This window comes from Excalfactoria chinensis, chromosome 26 (genome assembly GCF_039878825.1).
Source record: "Excalfactoria chinensis isolate bCotChi1 chromosome 26, bCotChi1.hap2, whole genome shotgun sequence".
Lineage (NCBI taxonomy): Eukaryota > Metazoa > Chordata > Aves > Galliformes > Phasianidae > Excalfactoria > Excalfactoria chinensis.
The window spans coordinates 172341-188000 of NC_092850.1; the positions used below are offsets into that span (position 1 = coordinate 172341).

The following is a 15660-nucleotide window of genomic DNA, read 5'->3' on the forward strand; positions in this document are numbered from 1 at the left end:
TGATCTGTTGCTCACACAGAGCTCAGCAAGTGTGCATTAAGAAAGGCAGCGTGAGTGTGGAAGGGACAAACAGCTTCTGTAGGGTGAAGCCAGATGGGGCTGCTGAGGTTTTTTCCCCCCCCTTTTTTTTCATTACCCACAATTAGTAAAGTAAATGGGATAAAACCAGCCCGGTTGCTATGTAATTGCTTTGAAAACATTTCCTGATCTATGATAGATAGCGCGGATTAGCCAGGTACTCTCGCTGGTGGTTTTTCTGCTTCTTGTTGGACCCCGTCCCATTGCTTAAACAACGACATACTCAGCGTGGAGCTTTTGGAACCCCATTTTCTCAAACCTTCCTTTCCTCTCCTTATCTTCTAGATCTTTAGCTGAAAGCATAAATGCTTTCGGGCTCTGTAAGCAGGAGCTGCGTGCCGCTGTGCAGATGCCGCCTATGGCAGCCCCAAGAAAAGGTGGGGAAGAAAACCTGTCAGGTTATGGGGGATCCACCAGCAGCTCAAAGTCTGCACGGTTGTGCGTTTGGGTTTGTCAGTTCGCTGACACGTTCTGGGAGACACTGCTGATTTTTGCAACAACATCGTGCAAGAAGCCAGGCAGCCTTCAGAGTGTGCTCAGTGAGAGCCGGTTTGCCTGCTGCCTCCTTGGCAGTCCGGGCTTCCTGGCTCTCTGGCAGCCTGCCTGGAAGCCTTGAGCAGATGCCAAGTGCCGAGGAGCTCTCAGGCTCTTGTAAATTCCTCCTTTCTGGCAGCTCTGGAAGAACAGCTCGCTGGTTAGATTGGCCTGAAATTGCTTTCCAGGGTGCCTCCGTTCCTATTGGGGTGAGGCTGAAAATAGGTCTCAAAACTTGCAAGTTTTGTCTTGGATTTGAGTAAAACGGCACCGCTTGAATTGTGTGCCCATAGCCCCTGTGAGGTCACAGTTGTGTGAGGGATATTTCCTGCCTTCCTGTGTGCTGGTGTGCCGTTAGAAATGGTTTACATCCTGCGTAACCAGTTTTTTCTTCTGGGTTTTCCATTAAAGAGCCATTTGGGTTTCTTTCTAGCACCAGTGCCCTCTGATTAGCCTCACTGCACGTTATCTTCTTCCTGAAGCTGGAGCTCCTGCAAATGGAGCAGAAAGTGCTGCTGCCCCTGAGTTCCCTGTGAGAACGGCTCCGAGTGCTTCTGGAGAGCACTGGGATAGAGCAGTGCTCCGGAGTTGTTCTATCCATTGCAGTTTCAAGTCATTGTCTGCCTAGTCCTGACCAGCTGTGACTGGCTGAGGTCTGGGATAAACCACAGGGATCTTCCTCTATTCCCAATCCTCTTTAGCCTGACAAACCTCATTGCAAACCAGCCAGCTTTGTGTCAAGGTGCCATCAATCTGCACCATGCATTTTTCACAGCGTAGTGAACCTCCATCCCACCCTCAGGCACCCGCTGCCTCGCTGCCCTCTGAGCTGCTTTGTCCCCTTCCTGGCAGGGATGACGCCGCCGGCTCCGTCCCAGCAGCACCGGCAGCCCAACGTCAGCCCTCTGTCGCTGAGCGCGGACTCGAGGCGGCCGCAGTCGCAGCAGATGTCTCCTACACTTTCCCCTCTGTCACCCATCACTCAGGTAGGAATGCCTGGAAAAGGAGCTGCTGAAAATCACGGGGAGTTCCCTGCCGTCCTGGGTGACTCCGACTCTTCTTTTTAAGGCCGTGGCGATGGATGCGTTGTCTCTGGAGCAGCAGCTTCCCCCGTACCCGTTTTTTACCCAGACGACTTCCCAGCAACAGCAGCAGCCCCAGGTGGTGAGCACCCTGCCTCAGAACACTCCGTTAATGCAGACCTCTGGTTTACAGCGAGGAACACAGCTGCCCCCGCTCTCCGTCACAGTCCCTTCCACCATCCCACAGTCACCTCCGGGCAGCCAGAGTCAGAGCCAGCCGTCCATGGGAATCGACATCAACTCGGTAAGCTGGGGCAGGGCTGGAAACAGCGGTGCTTTCATCCCAGAAACCTGGTGGTTTGTAGGATGGTGTCTGAGCTCCGGCCATACGGCCCTTGTGGTGGGTGTAGCTCTGGGTGCAGGCTGAATACACTTAGAGTGGTTCGATTTAATGCATCTTTGGATGCTTTGTAGGCAGCATTTGGCCTTAGTGTGTGTGCTCGGTGGCTGTAGTTTCACAACATGGTGTCCCCTGCAGCTCTGTTTGGTGACACCAGCTCGAACCGTGGATATCAGTGCTTACAGTGGAACAGGTTGCCCAAGGAGGCTGTGGATGCCCCATCCCTGCAGGCATTCAAGGCCAGGCTGGATGTGGCTCTGGGCAGCCTGGGCTGCTGGTTGGTGACCCTGCACATAGCAGGGGGTTGGAACTGGATGAGCGTTGTGGTCCTTTGCAACCCAGGGCATTCTGTGACCCTATAGCACGTCCTGCATGGATGGGCTGTCAGGTAGAACCACGCTCTGGCCGCCGTGCCCTGCTCTGTCAGGTCTGCTTGTGTGACCCTCCTGTAGTGACAGCGGTTGGATAATGGGGAGAGCCCACTCTGTGATGGTGGAGCACTAGGTTGTGGGTCGCTTTGTGGAGGAAATGTTAAGTCTGTGCTGGTAAGTGCTTGTAGGAAGGAGCTGCTTTCATGTCAGGGTTAGAAGGGGAAGGACAGAGCAGTGGTGGGAAGGAATCCAACACACTCAGACTGTCCCAGTGTCCTGATACCAGCGTATCTACCCAGACAGGTGATTCTGATTTCCATTCTCTGCTTTCCGTGTTGCTTTCCTCATCCTTAACTTTGATCACCTTAACTTTTAGGGTGCAGCGCAAAGAGCAGCTGTTCTTGCTGTCTGGATTCTATTCAGATGTTTTGGAGAGCTGTAATTTGTTCAGGTCAACCAAAAGGGCAAACCTCTTATGAGGCGTTGTTGGGAAGGCTGAGAACAGTGTCAGCATCACTGATGTGGACCTCCAGAATGCAGTGGGAGTTCTCAGCTGCTGCCTGTTGCATGTCCTGGGTTCAGTGCGGCTTCCAGGAGGATTTCAGTCCTTGTGGTTATAGGTGTGCTTCCATCTTGGTAACACAGCCAGGCTATTTCAAACAGGGCAGGGTAATGTGAGACGGACACTGAGTGTGTTGTATACATGAGAATGTGTGTGTATGGTGAACGAAACCGAGAGTAAATTGAGTTACTCTGAGATTTCAAGACTGCTTTTCCCCAGATCGTTGTCTGAGCAGGCTTTTTTGGGTTGGATTTAACTGGAAATTAGAAACAAAACACACCTATTTGGATAGCTGGGCTGTCCAGCAGCAGCGCTGTGCTCTCCGGGTCTGTGCCGCACTCCCACCTTAACTCTGCCTCCCATGGCATTACTCACAGCGATCTTGTCTTCACGTAGAGCTGAGATGTGCTGAAGAGGACGGTTTCTCCCAGCTTTCCCAGGCTGTGTTCACCAAAAGTTGCTAATTTTTCAGCCTTCCATCAAGCCCATGGTCTCTAATTCTGTGTTGTTCTGTAGGCTTCACTCCAGCAGTACCGCAGTAATGCTGGCTCCCCAGCCAACCAGTCTCCCACCTCTCCTGTCTCCAATCAAGGCTTCTCTCCTGGCAGCTCCCCTCAAGTAAGGGACTCTGTGCTTCCACAGGCCTTGCTTCTTGTGTCTGTTTTAGTTGAGTCTCTCCATTACTGACCCATAGTTGTCTCACTGTGTGTGTGCCTCATGCATTACCGGTGTCTCATCCCGTGTGCGGTTTCATTCCGTTCCAGAGTTTTTCGATAGCTGCTGAATTGCCTTTTTATTGACCCAAGCTGCTTATTGGGGCACCGCTACGCTCAGTTACTTCTCTGGGGCAGACAGCAGCTGCAGGTGGATCCTGTCAGTGAGCAGCTTGTGTAGGAGCTGAAGGTGAGGGTGGGAGGGAGATGGGGAAGGTTGTGAGTAGATCCATGGAGCTGCTCCGTCCCCAAATCCCACCTGTAGGAACAAGGTGAGCAAAACTCTTCCAGAGCATCACAGCAGGGACAGAGAATCCGTTTTCTGCTTCAGGATTTAACGTTTAAGGCTGTAAGGAGGATCCTGTCTAAATAAAGTGCTGCCCCTTCCTGGTTCCAAAGCAGAAGCTGAGCCTCTCCTTGCCTTCAGCAGCAGGAGCTCAGAGCTGGGTGTCAGTCAGGGCTGTCTGTGTTATCCCTGACCCTTCCTTAATTGCTTCTTAACCTTTTTTATTCTGACGGTTCTCTTGTGTTCTGTGTGTGCCTCAAAGGAAGCAAGCAAGCTTCAACTTTGCTGGCTGGCACGAGGAGCAGAGCTGCAGGCAGCCTTGCTGTGTGTCCCCAGCTCTGGAGGGCACTTGGGCAGCCCAGGAACTTTTGATTTGGTGTCATTTTCTTTCCCCTTTGCCTTCTCAGTGGCTCTTGGTTTTGTCCACAGGCTTGTAGCCCTCGGGGGAAGCCTGTTGTCACTGAGGGAACAGAAAGCAGCTCAGGGAAAAGCAAACAACAACAGGCAGTGATGATGGGGGCAGCTCCCGGGTGGTAAGGGCTGTAGGACAGTGGAAGCAGGTCGGTTCCAGCAGCAGCACTGCCCGCTGTGGAGCAGTCTGCCTCTGTCTAATGAGCGTGCAGTCAAAGGGGTGCAGCCAGGACAGCACTTGCTCCTTCTTCTCCCATTACTTGTAGCTTACCTCACCCTGCAGCGTTCCACTGCGCTGCTGGTGACGTGTCGCATACGGTTCATTCACCAGAAGCTGCTTTTCATCTTTCCACATCCCCTGATGGACTTGCTCTCGTGTTGTAGCTGTCTGCTTGTCACCTGGAGGTCTTCCCATCCCAACACCAACTGAAAAGCTCCGCTTGTAGTTCTCAGCTTTGTGTGTGCATGGCTTTTCACTGGCAGTGGCTCGTGCTTTCCTCCTCTAACACCTGCCGTACGATCCCAATTAGATAGAGATGTGCTTTTCTTTTAGTGGGATGGCTGAATGCTGGATACATGGTATGTATTTTTAGGCTAATAATTTAAGCCGGGGGATGGGGAGGGGGTTTGTGGTTTTGTTTTCTTTTTCTCCTTGCAGTCACCACATCATTAACCCAAGAAGATGAACTGTTGACAAAACAGACCTCATCTAGTGTTTCTGTAGGACATGGTGTTAGCAAGATGTTCTCCACAGAGTTGTCAGTAAATTATTCCGGGACTCCGAAGTGTTGACGTAATGACATTTCCAGTTGATTTCCTTTGGGAGTTTCAGTGCTTACAAATGCAACAACTGCTGTACTTTAGGGCTGGGAAACAGCGTGGGCCTGTGAGTTTGGTTAGCAGTCCCGAATGTAGGCTGGCACAAGCAGGTTTTGGTCTCTGTTGGTTGCTCTGAGCTGTCAGGATGGGAGCAGTGCTTAGCAGAGTGTGAGGGTCTGAGCTTGTGCCCTGCTTCTAAAGCTGCACCAAAGAGATGGCAGGGAAACATCCAGACCTTGGTCCTCCTTGGAGCGCTCAGATCAGTGCTGGAAACACAGCTGTGATCCAGAGCAGCTCTGGTTCACACTGAGCAGTGATGTCCCGAATGCAGCTCTCCATCAGAAAGCGCTGTTGGACATCACAGGGCCCTGCAGCACTGGGGATGGGGCCTCTCCTGCTGTGCTGCAGAGGGCTGCTCGGGTTACTGGTGGCTGGGCTGAATGGGGCTGAGTTGGAGTAGCACTGAAATGCTGATCCAAGGATAGCTGGGCAACCAGCAATGTGTCAGCGTGGTGATGAAGCAGAGCGTGTTTAATTATCAAGATCATCGAGTAGGGCTTCTGCAGGAGGGCTTTGCTTTCTGCCACCAGGCGCCGTGCAGCTCTTGCTCTGCAGTTGGGTTCTACCCCATTACTGCAATGGGACACATGGCAGGACCAGAGGAGCAGCAGCAGCCCAGTTTCACCTCTTTCTGAGGTGGGCATCGAGTCGCAAAGATCCCACTGTAGTTTTGCAGTCAGAGCTGTGACGGGTCATAAAGTGGATGCAGTGGATCGGGACTGTGTTTGTGTCCGTGTTCAGGGCTCAGGCTGGGTAGGAAGAGCGGCTCCATTTGGTTAAGGTGTTTCCTCTGTGATCTGTCACTGCAACCTGGCAGCTCTCACTCCTTCCTCCCCTGAGGCTGCGCTCTAATGGGACAGCAGAGGGTTCTGCCTGGAGGGCAGGATGGCTTTTGTGAGCTTCCAAAGGAGTGTTATGTTGTTGCTTTCCTGGTTTTCCTCCTCTCTTGAGGAGTTTTGTTGCACACTCCCCCCCCTCGCATGCAGCCTGCAGGTAAGCTGAGATGTGCTGCTGGTGGAGGAGGATTTGATGTGCTGTTTGTGAGATGTTCTGTGTGCTGTTGGGGACACAACCCCCATCCCAGCACCCCGAGCTGTGCTCAGTGCTTCTCCCTGCGCTGCTGCAGCTGAATTGTCCCTCCAGTGCTGTAGCTTACTGTTACACGCTGCTTGTGCTCTTAGGGAGAAGACTCAGATCCTAAATCCATAGCTAAAGCATCTGGAAAACGCTATGTGGAAAGGTTTGTTGTCCTTTTTTCCCCCCCAGGGCTTAAGCAAACTCTCCCCACAAATCAGTTGTACAGAGTCCATTCCCTACGTGGGCTGCTGATGGTTGTGAATCGGGAGTGACTGCTTGCTGGCAGCTGTGGGGCAGTGCTGAGCAGTGTTGGAGCACTGACCCACAGCTCTCGGTCACTTGGTTGTGCCGGAGGGGCCGGCAGAGTCAGCAGGGGGTGCAGCTCTGCTGGGCTTCTTGCACAGGGCTGCTGGTCTGAGCTGCAGCTGCAGTGCAGAGCGCAGTGTGGCCGTTGCAGGTGAGCTGTGCAGAGCTGCAGGGCTGTGCCTTGCAGGAGATGTGCTGCAGGGCTGTGCCTTGCAGGAGATGTGCTGCAGGGCTGTGCCTTGCAGTGGACGTGCACGGTGCTGCAGGGCTGTGGCTGCACGGTGCTCAGCTCTGTGTGCACAGGGGTTGCCCTTCGCAGCACAGCGGTGCTGATCCGTGTTTCTCGTGCAGCCCAACGCGCTCGTCTGCATTCGTCCCTCAGCAGCTTCATGTCGTGTGTCCTGCAGGCAGTTTGTTGGGTCCCTGATTGTGTCTTTGTGCCCCTCCAAGGGCCGCGTGGCTCAGCTGGGTCCATGCAGAGGCAGCGCTGAGAGGTGCTGCCCAGCATTGGCCATGGGTTCGGGCCGCTCACACGCCGTGGGCTCTTCTGTCTGAGACCTTTACACCATAAAGACTCTGTTTTGTTTTCAGCATTCTTCCATTCTGGGGAGTGTATTTGGTGACTCCTATTATGATCAGCAGATGACAGCTAGGCAGGCTAATGCCCTATCCCATCAGGTGAGCAAATTCATCTCCTGACTTTCAGCTGTCTCGGCCACTTTCAGCTTAAAATCAATATAATTCAACTGCTGATGATTCTGTGTAAAATCACCTTCTGTCCTTTTAATTGTACTTCCTCGTTTTCCGTTTGCAACACGTAGGGATTTCTGTTCTTCCCCCCCTCCCAGCTTCTCCGTCCCCATTCCTCCCTCTGAGCCAACATAGCAGATGTTTCAACATAGCAAATGTGTTCTGCTGATTGGATTAGCAATAACAGCCAGGCTCTGGCAGCAGGTAAAAGCAGGTAAAAATGCCTTCCAGGCGGTGCCATGAATTGGTCGTCTTTTTGTTTTCCTTCCTGCTTCGTTTTCAAGCTGCCATTTCCAGTAAGGAAAGCACCGCTTTTATTTCACATCCCTCCTCCCCTCTCTCCCAATTTGGCAATGAATTTTACACCAAGATTTTGACCAACAAAAAGCTATAAAGATGAATTTGTTTGCCTGCCTTTCTTCACACCCCTTCCCCATCCTTGAGCTCTTGTTCTGTTATTTGTGCCACCTTTACCCGATGGTTGGAAGTAACCATTCCTTTGTGCCTTGATCTTCAGCTCGAACAGTTTAACATGATAGAAAACGCCATTAGTTCCAACAGCCTGTACAGCCCCTGCTCCACGCTTAACTACTCCCAGGCAGCAATGATGGGCCTCACCGGCAGCCACGGCAGCCTGCAGGACTCACCGCAGCTCAGCTACTCCAGCCACGGGAACATCCCCAACATCATCCTAACAGGTGAGCAAACTCAGCTTTGCAGAGCCCATAACAGGTGAGCAAACTCAGCTTTGCAGAGCCCATAACAGGTGAGCAAACTCAGCTTTGCAGAGCCCAGCTGCCCCCAGTGCTGCCTTTGTTAGGGCAGAGCCAGGGCAGGAGCTGCTTGTTGCTGCCTTTAGGGCTCTGTTTGGCCTCATGTCAGTGCTGAGTTCCTGGCTGTGGGGCTCCTGCTCCATCCCCACCATCAGCTCAGTGCTGTCCGGCAGAGCGCCCTGCTGCTGACTCACACACCCACGAGAGCTGAGCCTCCTTCCTTTATCTGAGCTTGCCAGCAAGGCTTATTTCAGTGTTCCATACGGTGGAGGATCTGCTCACAGTTGGACGTTTGGAAACAGTTTCTGCATAGGTCACTAAAAAAGCTGGAGTTGAATCCATCATCCTTCAGCCTGGGGCTCGTACCTATGGGAATAATGCAAGCTGAGGTTACTGCTCCTAAAGCAAAGGGAGAGCAGAGACCCGAGCGTTGCCTCAAATAGGCTTCGATGGGCTTTGCTGTGTGTTGTGCCATTGGGGTGCTCTGACAGAGCTGTGGTTCACCCAGCTGCAAACAAGGACAGATTTGTCTCAGCTCCAGCTTTAGTTCAGCAGATGGTTCAGGTTCCAGCCGGCTGGTTGTTGCTGTATTCTAAATGTGCCGGAGGATAAGGGAGGCCAACAGCACTGCCTTTCTGTCCCTCTTCCCCGCAGTGACAGGAGAATCCCCTCCCAGCTTATCGAAAGAACTGACCAGCTCTTTGGCAGGTGTTGGCGACGTCAGCTTCGACGCGGATTCCCAGTTTCCTTTGGATGAACTCAAAATTGACCCTTTAACCTTGGATGGACTTCACATGCTGAACGACCCGGACATGGTCCTCACCGACCCCGCCACAGAGGACACGTTCCGGATGGACCGGCTGTGACGTGTAGATGCCGGGAGCTCAGGAGTGGGTTTGTTCCTGGATCAACCGAAGCAGAGAGAGTCCATGGGTCAGTCGTGGCAGAGCCGGAGCTGCTGAGAGCCGGAGCTCTGTCCTGTACAACATGTACAATGAGTAAAGCTTGTCGTTCTAAGCTTGCAGCGCTGCAGACCCCTACTCCCTGTCGCGCCGTATTTCGCCCCTTTATCCACTCATTGCCATGAACGAGCAAGGAGTTTCCATCAGCCTTCTCCTCTGCAGAGCCCCCCCTTTCCTCCCTCCCCCAAAGCTCCAGCGTTACGTTGTCAGTTTATCCTTTGCACTAGAAGGGGGCAGGCAGCTGAGGGGGGGTCCGGAGCCAAGGGAAAATTGATTCTAATGAACCAAATTCTGGCTGTGATTGGAGCAGGGGGGAAGGGGGAGGCACCCAGGATTCTCCCCCCCTTCCCCCACACATGGGGAAGCAGATCTCTGCATTGCTGCCCTGGGGGGGGTGGCAGGGGAGCTCCTGTGGTGTCGTCTCTGCTTTGTGACAGCTGCTTTGTAGGGCGAGCGCTTGTTCCTTGATCCATGTGGCCCCTTTTGTCTGCAGGTGTCCCCACGTCGTCCTGCCCTGAGCAAACCGCCCCGCGGCCTTCACAGCCGGTCATTGTAAACACTATTTGCAAAGCTTTTTTTTCTTAAAACCCAACCAACTATATATATATATATATATATGTATGTAATATATATATACATATATATGGCATTTCTGAGCACACAAAAAAGTACTATAATTCATTACTTGATGAGCATGGAGGGGAGGATCAGAGCGTATCGAGGCAGATGGGAGGTGAGAGGCTCCTGGGTTGTCCTACAGCAGCACCCGGCCGGAACCACCACAACTGGCTTTTATTTCTTATCCTTACTCATCACGTAGCCCTTTTCTTCCTGTTATTTATGAGTTACTGTTTGTTCGTCTGTTCGTTTTGGTTTTAATTTAACTGTTTGGATATTAGCGAAGTAGCTGAACTATGTACCGCCAACTCGAGGCAACTCCGTGTAATAACTTGTACATCTTTTGTTTTTTTTTGTGTTTTTATTCCAGAAATATATTATATATATTATATATATATATATATATATATGTATTTTTAACTAACTGGAATCGTAAGCAGACGTTGAGCAGCAGGAAGCTGAGGATGATGGAGGCTCCCCCTGCCGTGGTGGAGCAGTGAGGTCAGCATGCAGGGACTCCTTTCAACGTGGGGTGAATCTGCTCCCCCCATAGCCAGGCAATGCAATGCACATTGGTAAACCCATAGCAGATGATCCCTGTTGGTCCTCATGGCTGTGGGGTGGCTGAGGTGTGTGACGGGTCCTTTGCTGCCTGGTGTGCAGCCTGTAGGGGTTCTGTCTGGTTGGAAGGATGTGTTTAAAGGTCTCTCGGGAGCTGCTGGTGCTGTTGTGGCACACGTCCCTCCTCAGCAGAGTTAGGAGCTGGCATTAGTTGGGTTTTATTAGCAAAGCAACCTTTAATGAGGCGGTGAAGGGAAGAGCTCCGTGCAGGAGCCACACGTCGATGTTCGTTAAATACACCTCAATTAAAGAGCCCTCTTAGTTCCCATTTCCAGACAAGCTGGCCCTGCCCAGCCCTGCTCTCTGTGCACCCCATGTCACCTGGCTTTGTGTTTTGTCCCGCAGGATCCGTTCATTGCCAGCTGCTTTAAGCAGAGCCCTGCAGTTCTTCTCCTCGCTCCCATGGGGTTTTGCTGCTGCTCGTGGGGCCGCCCAATGAGTTATACACATTTCTGTGTGCTTCCAGAAATGGACGGGGACGCCGTCCTGAGCTTCGTGCAGACGAGCCTGTTGGGCTGTGTGCGTTGGGGGGGGGGGGGGCTTTGCTCACGTCTGTGCCATCCGTTGACCATTTGCACTAAACATGTTCTTCTGCCCCGTGTCCGTCTCTGCCGTCCCTTCCCATCCATGCAACTGGAAGGTGTCTCCCCCCTTTCAATGCAACAGAGCATCCTTGTTGGAGGTGTTTGTGGGCCCTCCCAGCAGGTCGCCCGATGCTTTTCCAATAGGAGAAAAGCAAAAGGAGGAGTCCCATCGAGCTCAGCCCTTTGCTTTGACGCAGCAGCGATACGGTGTGAGTGGGAATCGCTTCTGGTCCTCCTTGCAGTTCTGTCCTTCCTCGCTGGGTTTTCTGTCCCGTTAATCGCTCTCTTGTTCGAATGACTCTTTATCCACATGCATGTCAGTTCTCGTCTGTGATCCGTTGCTGTTGTTCCAACCAGTCACTTCAGAACGAAGTGTGAGATGAGATTCCAAACTGGAGACTCTCACGGGGGGCTGTTGTTAAATGCTACCTTCCTTCGGGGTTCTTTTTTTAAACGACGCGTGTATATAAGAGATCTTGTTTATTAGACTTGTAAGTAGACATTTGAAATGGCCTTAATTTAACAAACAAAATCGCAGCTGGATGCAACTTGTCCAAATTGGGGACCACGTGGCTGAGAGGGGCAAGGATTTATTCCTTCCTGCTGTGGATGAGGGCACAGCACCGAGTGCTGCTCGCAGCAGCTCTGCTTTGCTCCGTTCCTGCCTGCAAGGAGGGGCTGCCCACCCTCTGTCCTGCCAGTCTGTATTCCCACTGTGTGTGCATGAGAGCAGCCCGTGGGGCCGTCGGATGGAAACGTGGAGCTGCGGCGTTTGGGGAGTTGAGCCTTTGAGGTTAATGAGCTCTTGAGTTCAACGTGGGTGTGTTGGGAGCTGCTGCCCTCAGATGTGTCGGAGCTGGAAGGTTGATAGGAATGAACTTTTGGTTTATAAAATACTGTGATTTTCAGAAGAAATCCAGGTCTGTGCTGCTCCGGGGGGTCCTTGCTGTGCACTAAGGCCGTGTTCTCATTGCAGTGGATGCTCAGGCTGAGCTCAGCTCCCCTCTGCTGTGTGTGGCTGCAGCACAGCCCTGTCTGTCCCTGCATGGCAGCACTTGGCTCAGCACAAACCCTTCCATACAGAACACCTTCCCTTCGGGGGCTGTTTGTCTTCTGTTAAAGAGGAGGGGGAGAGAAATGTTCCCAGTTAAAACAGGTTATTAGCCACGCTCTTATGTTATTACTTCAAACCACCAAGGAAACAAGGCAGGGCTCTAAGCTGGTGTTCCAAGAACCACTCAGCTCAAGTGTTTGTGGACTGAACCAAGCAGCCGGGCCTGAAGGGCAGCATGCAGCGCTGTGAGCAGCTGAACCCCCATCACTGTGCTGGGAGTGCAGGGAGCGTCTGTTCCACGTCCGCGTTCTTTCTACAACAGTAAAAACACCCACAAAAAACGAGGAATAATAATAATAATAATAATAATGATTTGTAGTGTTCCTGTTCTTTGTATTTCTAGTTGCATCTTATTTATACGGCGCAGCGTAGGCATGGATTGCATGTCGGTTTTCTATGCGGGCACCACGATGACGTGCTGACTGTGTACTATAAATCCTTTTTACCTTTCTAAACTGATCCGTTGTGTGCAATTTCTATTCCGCAGAGCCAAACACTACGCCACGTCCTGGGCTCCTTGTGTTCTTTGTTTTGGGGGGGGCGGTTTGAACTGTGGTGTGTATTGATTGCCTTCCGTGGGCTGGACCGGTTTGATCACAATAAAGGCCCATAATCTTTGGGGTTTCAGTGCATCTCGTTGGCCCGACGCTGTTGTGTTTTGTCTCGGGTTGTTGTTGCTCCCTCTGTTGTTTCTTGGGCAGCTCTGAACTTCTTCTCTTTGAATTGCAGCCTTCCAGGTTTGCCCGTAGCAAAGGGCTCTGGAGCTGTGCATGCAGGTCCCTGTGCTGGACGGGGGTTCCCACTGGAAGCCAAGCTGCAGTGGGTGCACAGCAATGAGAGCTGCAGTGGGTGCACAGCAATGAGAGCTGCAGTGGGTGCACAGCAATGAGAGCTGCAGTGGGTGCACAGCAATGAGAGCTGCAGTGGGTGCACAGCAATGAGAGCTGCAGTGGGTGCACAGCAATGAGAGCTGCAGTGGGTGCACAGCAATGAGAGCTGCAGTGGGTGCACAGCAATGAGAGCTGCAGTGGGTGCACAGCAATGAGAGCTGCAGTGGGTGCACAGCAATGAGAGCTGCGGTGCTGGGGCAGATTGCTTTTGTTTTGCCATCGCTTTCACTCCTTGCTGTGTCACTGGAGCAGGACACGCGTTGTAGGGCTTGTTTCAGAGCGTGGACGTGTTGCTGCCTCAGTTGTCACCCTTGGTTTGCTGCTTTGGAGAGGTTCTGCTGCCCGCAGGTGGGTTCTATCAGCGCTCTGTTGGTTCTGATCGTTTCTCTTTTGCTTTGAACTTGGGATGAGCAAACTGAGCTGATGCACCCAGCCCCCCCCCAACAAGCTGTGGCTTAGCGGACACATCCATGTCAACGTGGCTTTTTTAGCTGTTAAAGTCCTTGGGTTGTTGATATCCGTCGGATCACGTTTTCTTTGGCGGTGTATTTCTTAGTTTAGTTGTGGCAGACGAGAGCGAGGTTGGCCTCGCAGCGATAAGGGACCAGAGGCTGTTGGTGTGTTGGCACAGCGGAGGGCTGCCCCGTGGTGCTGTGCTCTTCCACTCCATGTTTACATTACCCTGAGAGGCTTTGGGGAGGAAATGGGGGGACACAGTTAAGTGAATGTTATCCAGATTTCATCTCTTGGCCCATTTATCCTTCAGTAAACAAACACGGACAGGCAGCTCTGTGTGGGAACCGAGGGCTGCAGGGTGGGCACGGATCTCCCCAGCTGAGCCCTGTGCAGGTCGGTCCATCCTGCAGCTGAACGTGCAATAGAAGTTCTCCCTTCAATAAGCTTCGATTGTCAGAACTGACACCCGGTGAAGGGGAGGTGCGGGATGAGGCTTCAGCTCGTGCCGAGGGGTTTGTATTGATGATAACGTTGGTCAATAAGGTTTAATAACGTTTGGAAGTGGGGCAGGTTCTGGAACTTTCGTGACCGTGAGAGCTACATAATATTGATGGAGCAAAAGGTTTTGGGGGGGGACAGGGCTTTAAAACAAACCTTCCTTTACTTACTGGATCCTGAATGTCCACGGCATGAGCACCTACAGGCGATATAGAATATACCCTTCACACACCCGCTGATCTCTGCTCAGCATTATACAGCGTAGCGATAACAGTGTTGTATTGCAGTCAGCTATTAACCAATAAGGCAGTAGATACCGAAGGGGTTTTTCTTTTGGGAGGTATTCTTACTTTTAGCTCCTTTATCTCGTTACCTGAACGGAGCCCCCCGTTCTGGGGAGGGATTCCTGGTGGAAGAAGTCGAACGTATCAATGCGTGCGGAGGGGAAGGCTTGATTTTAATACAATTAAATACAGCTGCTTTTGGCAGCTTCTCTCACAGACTGGCAGCTAAAAACAACTTTATGTAGTTCGTTGAGCTTGGGAAAAAACAAACAAACAAACAAACATACAACAGGTCAGATTTATGCATTTTCAGAGGCAGTATAATATACTGTTCTTTACGAGCGAACTTTTTCTATCGCGATGATTTGTGGATTATTACACTGATATATGCAATCCTCTACTCAGCTACAGTGTTGGTGGCACAGGAACGCTGGAAACAAAACTGTCCCTGCGACATCATGAAAAGTTTTATTTATTGTGGGTTTCTTTTTCTTCTCCTGTTTTGTTTTTTTCCTATAGGTAAAGTGGAAACCTGAAGTTGGCTTTTTAAGTGTTTGCAATCTGAGAAATGATGTGAAATAAAAGCAGCTCGACTCGATGTACGTTCCTTTTCAACCTGTTCTTTTTTTCCTCCTCCCCCCCCCCCCCCCATCCCTTTTTTTGGTGTGAAGGCTTTTGTCTTTGTATCTTTGCATTATTTGTAAAGGAAATGTAATAAAAGTTCAACTGTTTTTGTCTCTGGCTGCTCGGCTTTTTCTTCCTTGTTTGTTTTTGCTTGTGGACCGAAGGTTCTCAACTGTTGGACAGTGTTGGTTAATTGGCTTCTTACAGCCAAGGAAAATGAACTCCACGCGCCACCTCTGGCCTCGCCATGTTGGAGTGGGTTCCTTGAGCACTTGGAGCCATTCTGGATCAAAGTGATGTACTTTGGGCCGACTGGTTCGCGTCCCTCCCTGTTGGAGCAAGAAAACTCAATGGCTGCCTTGGTGGCAACGTTGGGAAGGTGAATGGAGACGTCCTCAGAGTGCTGAGATCAATAAAAGGTCTAAATGGGCCACTTAGAAGCGGGGCTCGTTCTGCACATCTCTGCTTAATGCTGTTGTCACCTGAGTGTGAAACTCAACTCCATTGTGCTGTGCTTGGTAAAACATGCTTTCAGCCATAAGCTGTCCAGGAGGAAAGGGAAAGGTTTGTTCACACTGTGCTTGTTGGGTCACATTTAACATGAGCAATGTTTACCGCACAGCTTGCAAAGCTGCACTGAAGTGTTCAGCAGGAGCTGCCTTTCTGATGGGCAGGTTTCAGTACAATTAGTGTGAGCTGCTTGTCTGAAACACCTCGCCAACCTGGGCTTGTATTCGTTGGGACAGACTGGAGTGCTGGTAGGTAACTGTTAGCTGGAACAGGCTGGGGATCACAGAACTGCAGGACTTAAGACTTTCCAGGTTAGCAGCTACAGAAGCCCTTTGTG

General features: G+C 51.5%; 1 protein-coding gene across 6 annotated transcripts in view; it reads left to right on the forward strand.

Annotated features, from left to right (window-relative positions):
- CRTC1 (CREB regulated transcription coactivator 1) overlaps positions 1-14930 on the forward strand; it is a 36333-nt gene extending 21403 nt beyond the window's left edge. For 2 of the 6 annotated variants that reach the window (XM_072357296.1, XM_072357297.1), the window contains 6 exons: positions 1465-1598; positions 1681-1938; positions 3484-3585; positions 7231-7317; positions 7907-8087; positions 8817-14930. In XM_072357296.1, coding sequence (XP_072213397.1) covers positions 1465-1598; positions 1681-1938; positions 3484-3585; positions 7231-7317; positions 7907-8087; positions 8817-9028 — 974 coding nt within the window. In that variant the 3' untranslated portion in view covers positions 9029-14930. The remainder of the gene's footprint in view (positions 1-1464; positions 1599-1680; positions 1939-3483; positions 3586-7230; positions 7318-7906; positions 8088-8816) is intronic. The other 4 variants (XM_072357299.1, XM_072357301.1, XM_072357298.1 and 1 more) reach the window with 3 other exon arrangements.
- Positions 14931-15660: the final 730 nt, after the last annotated feature.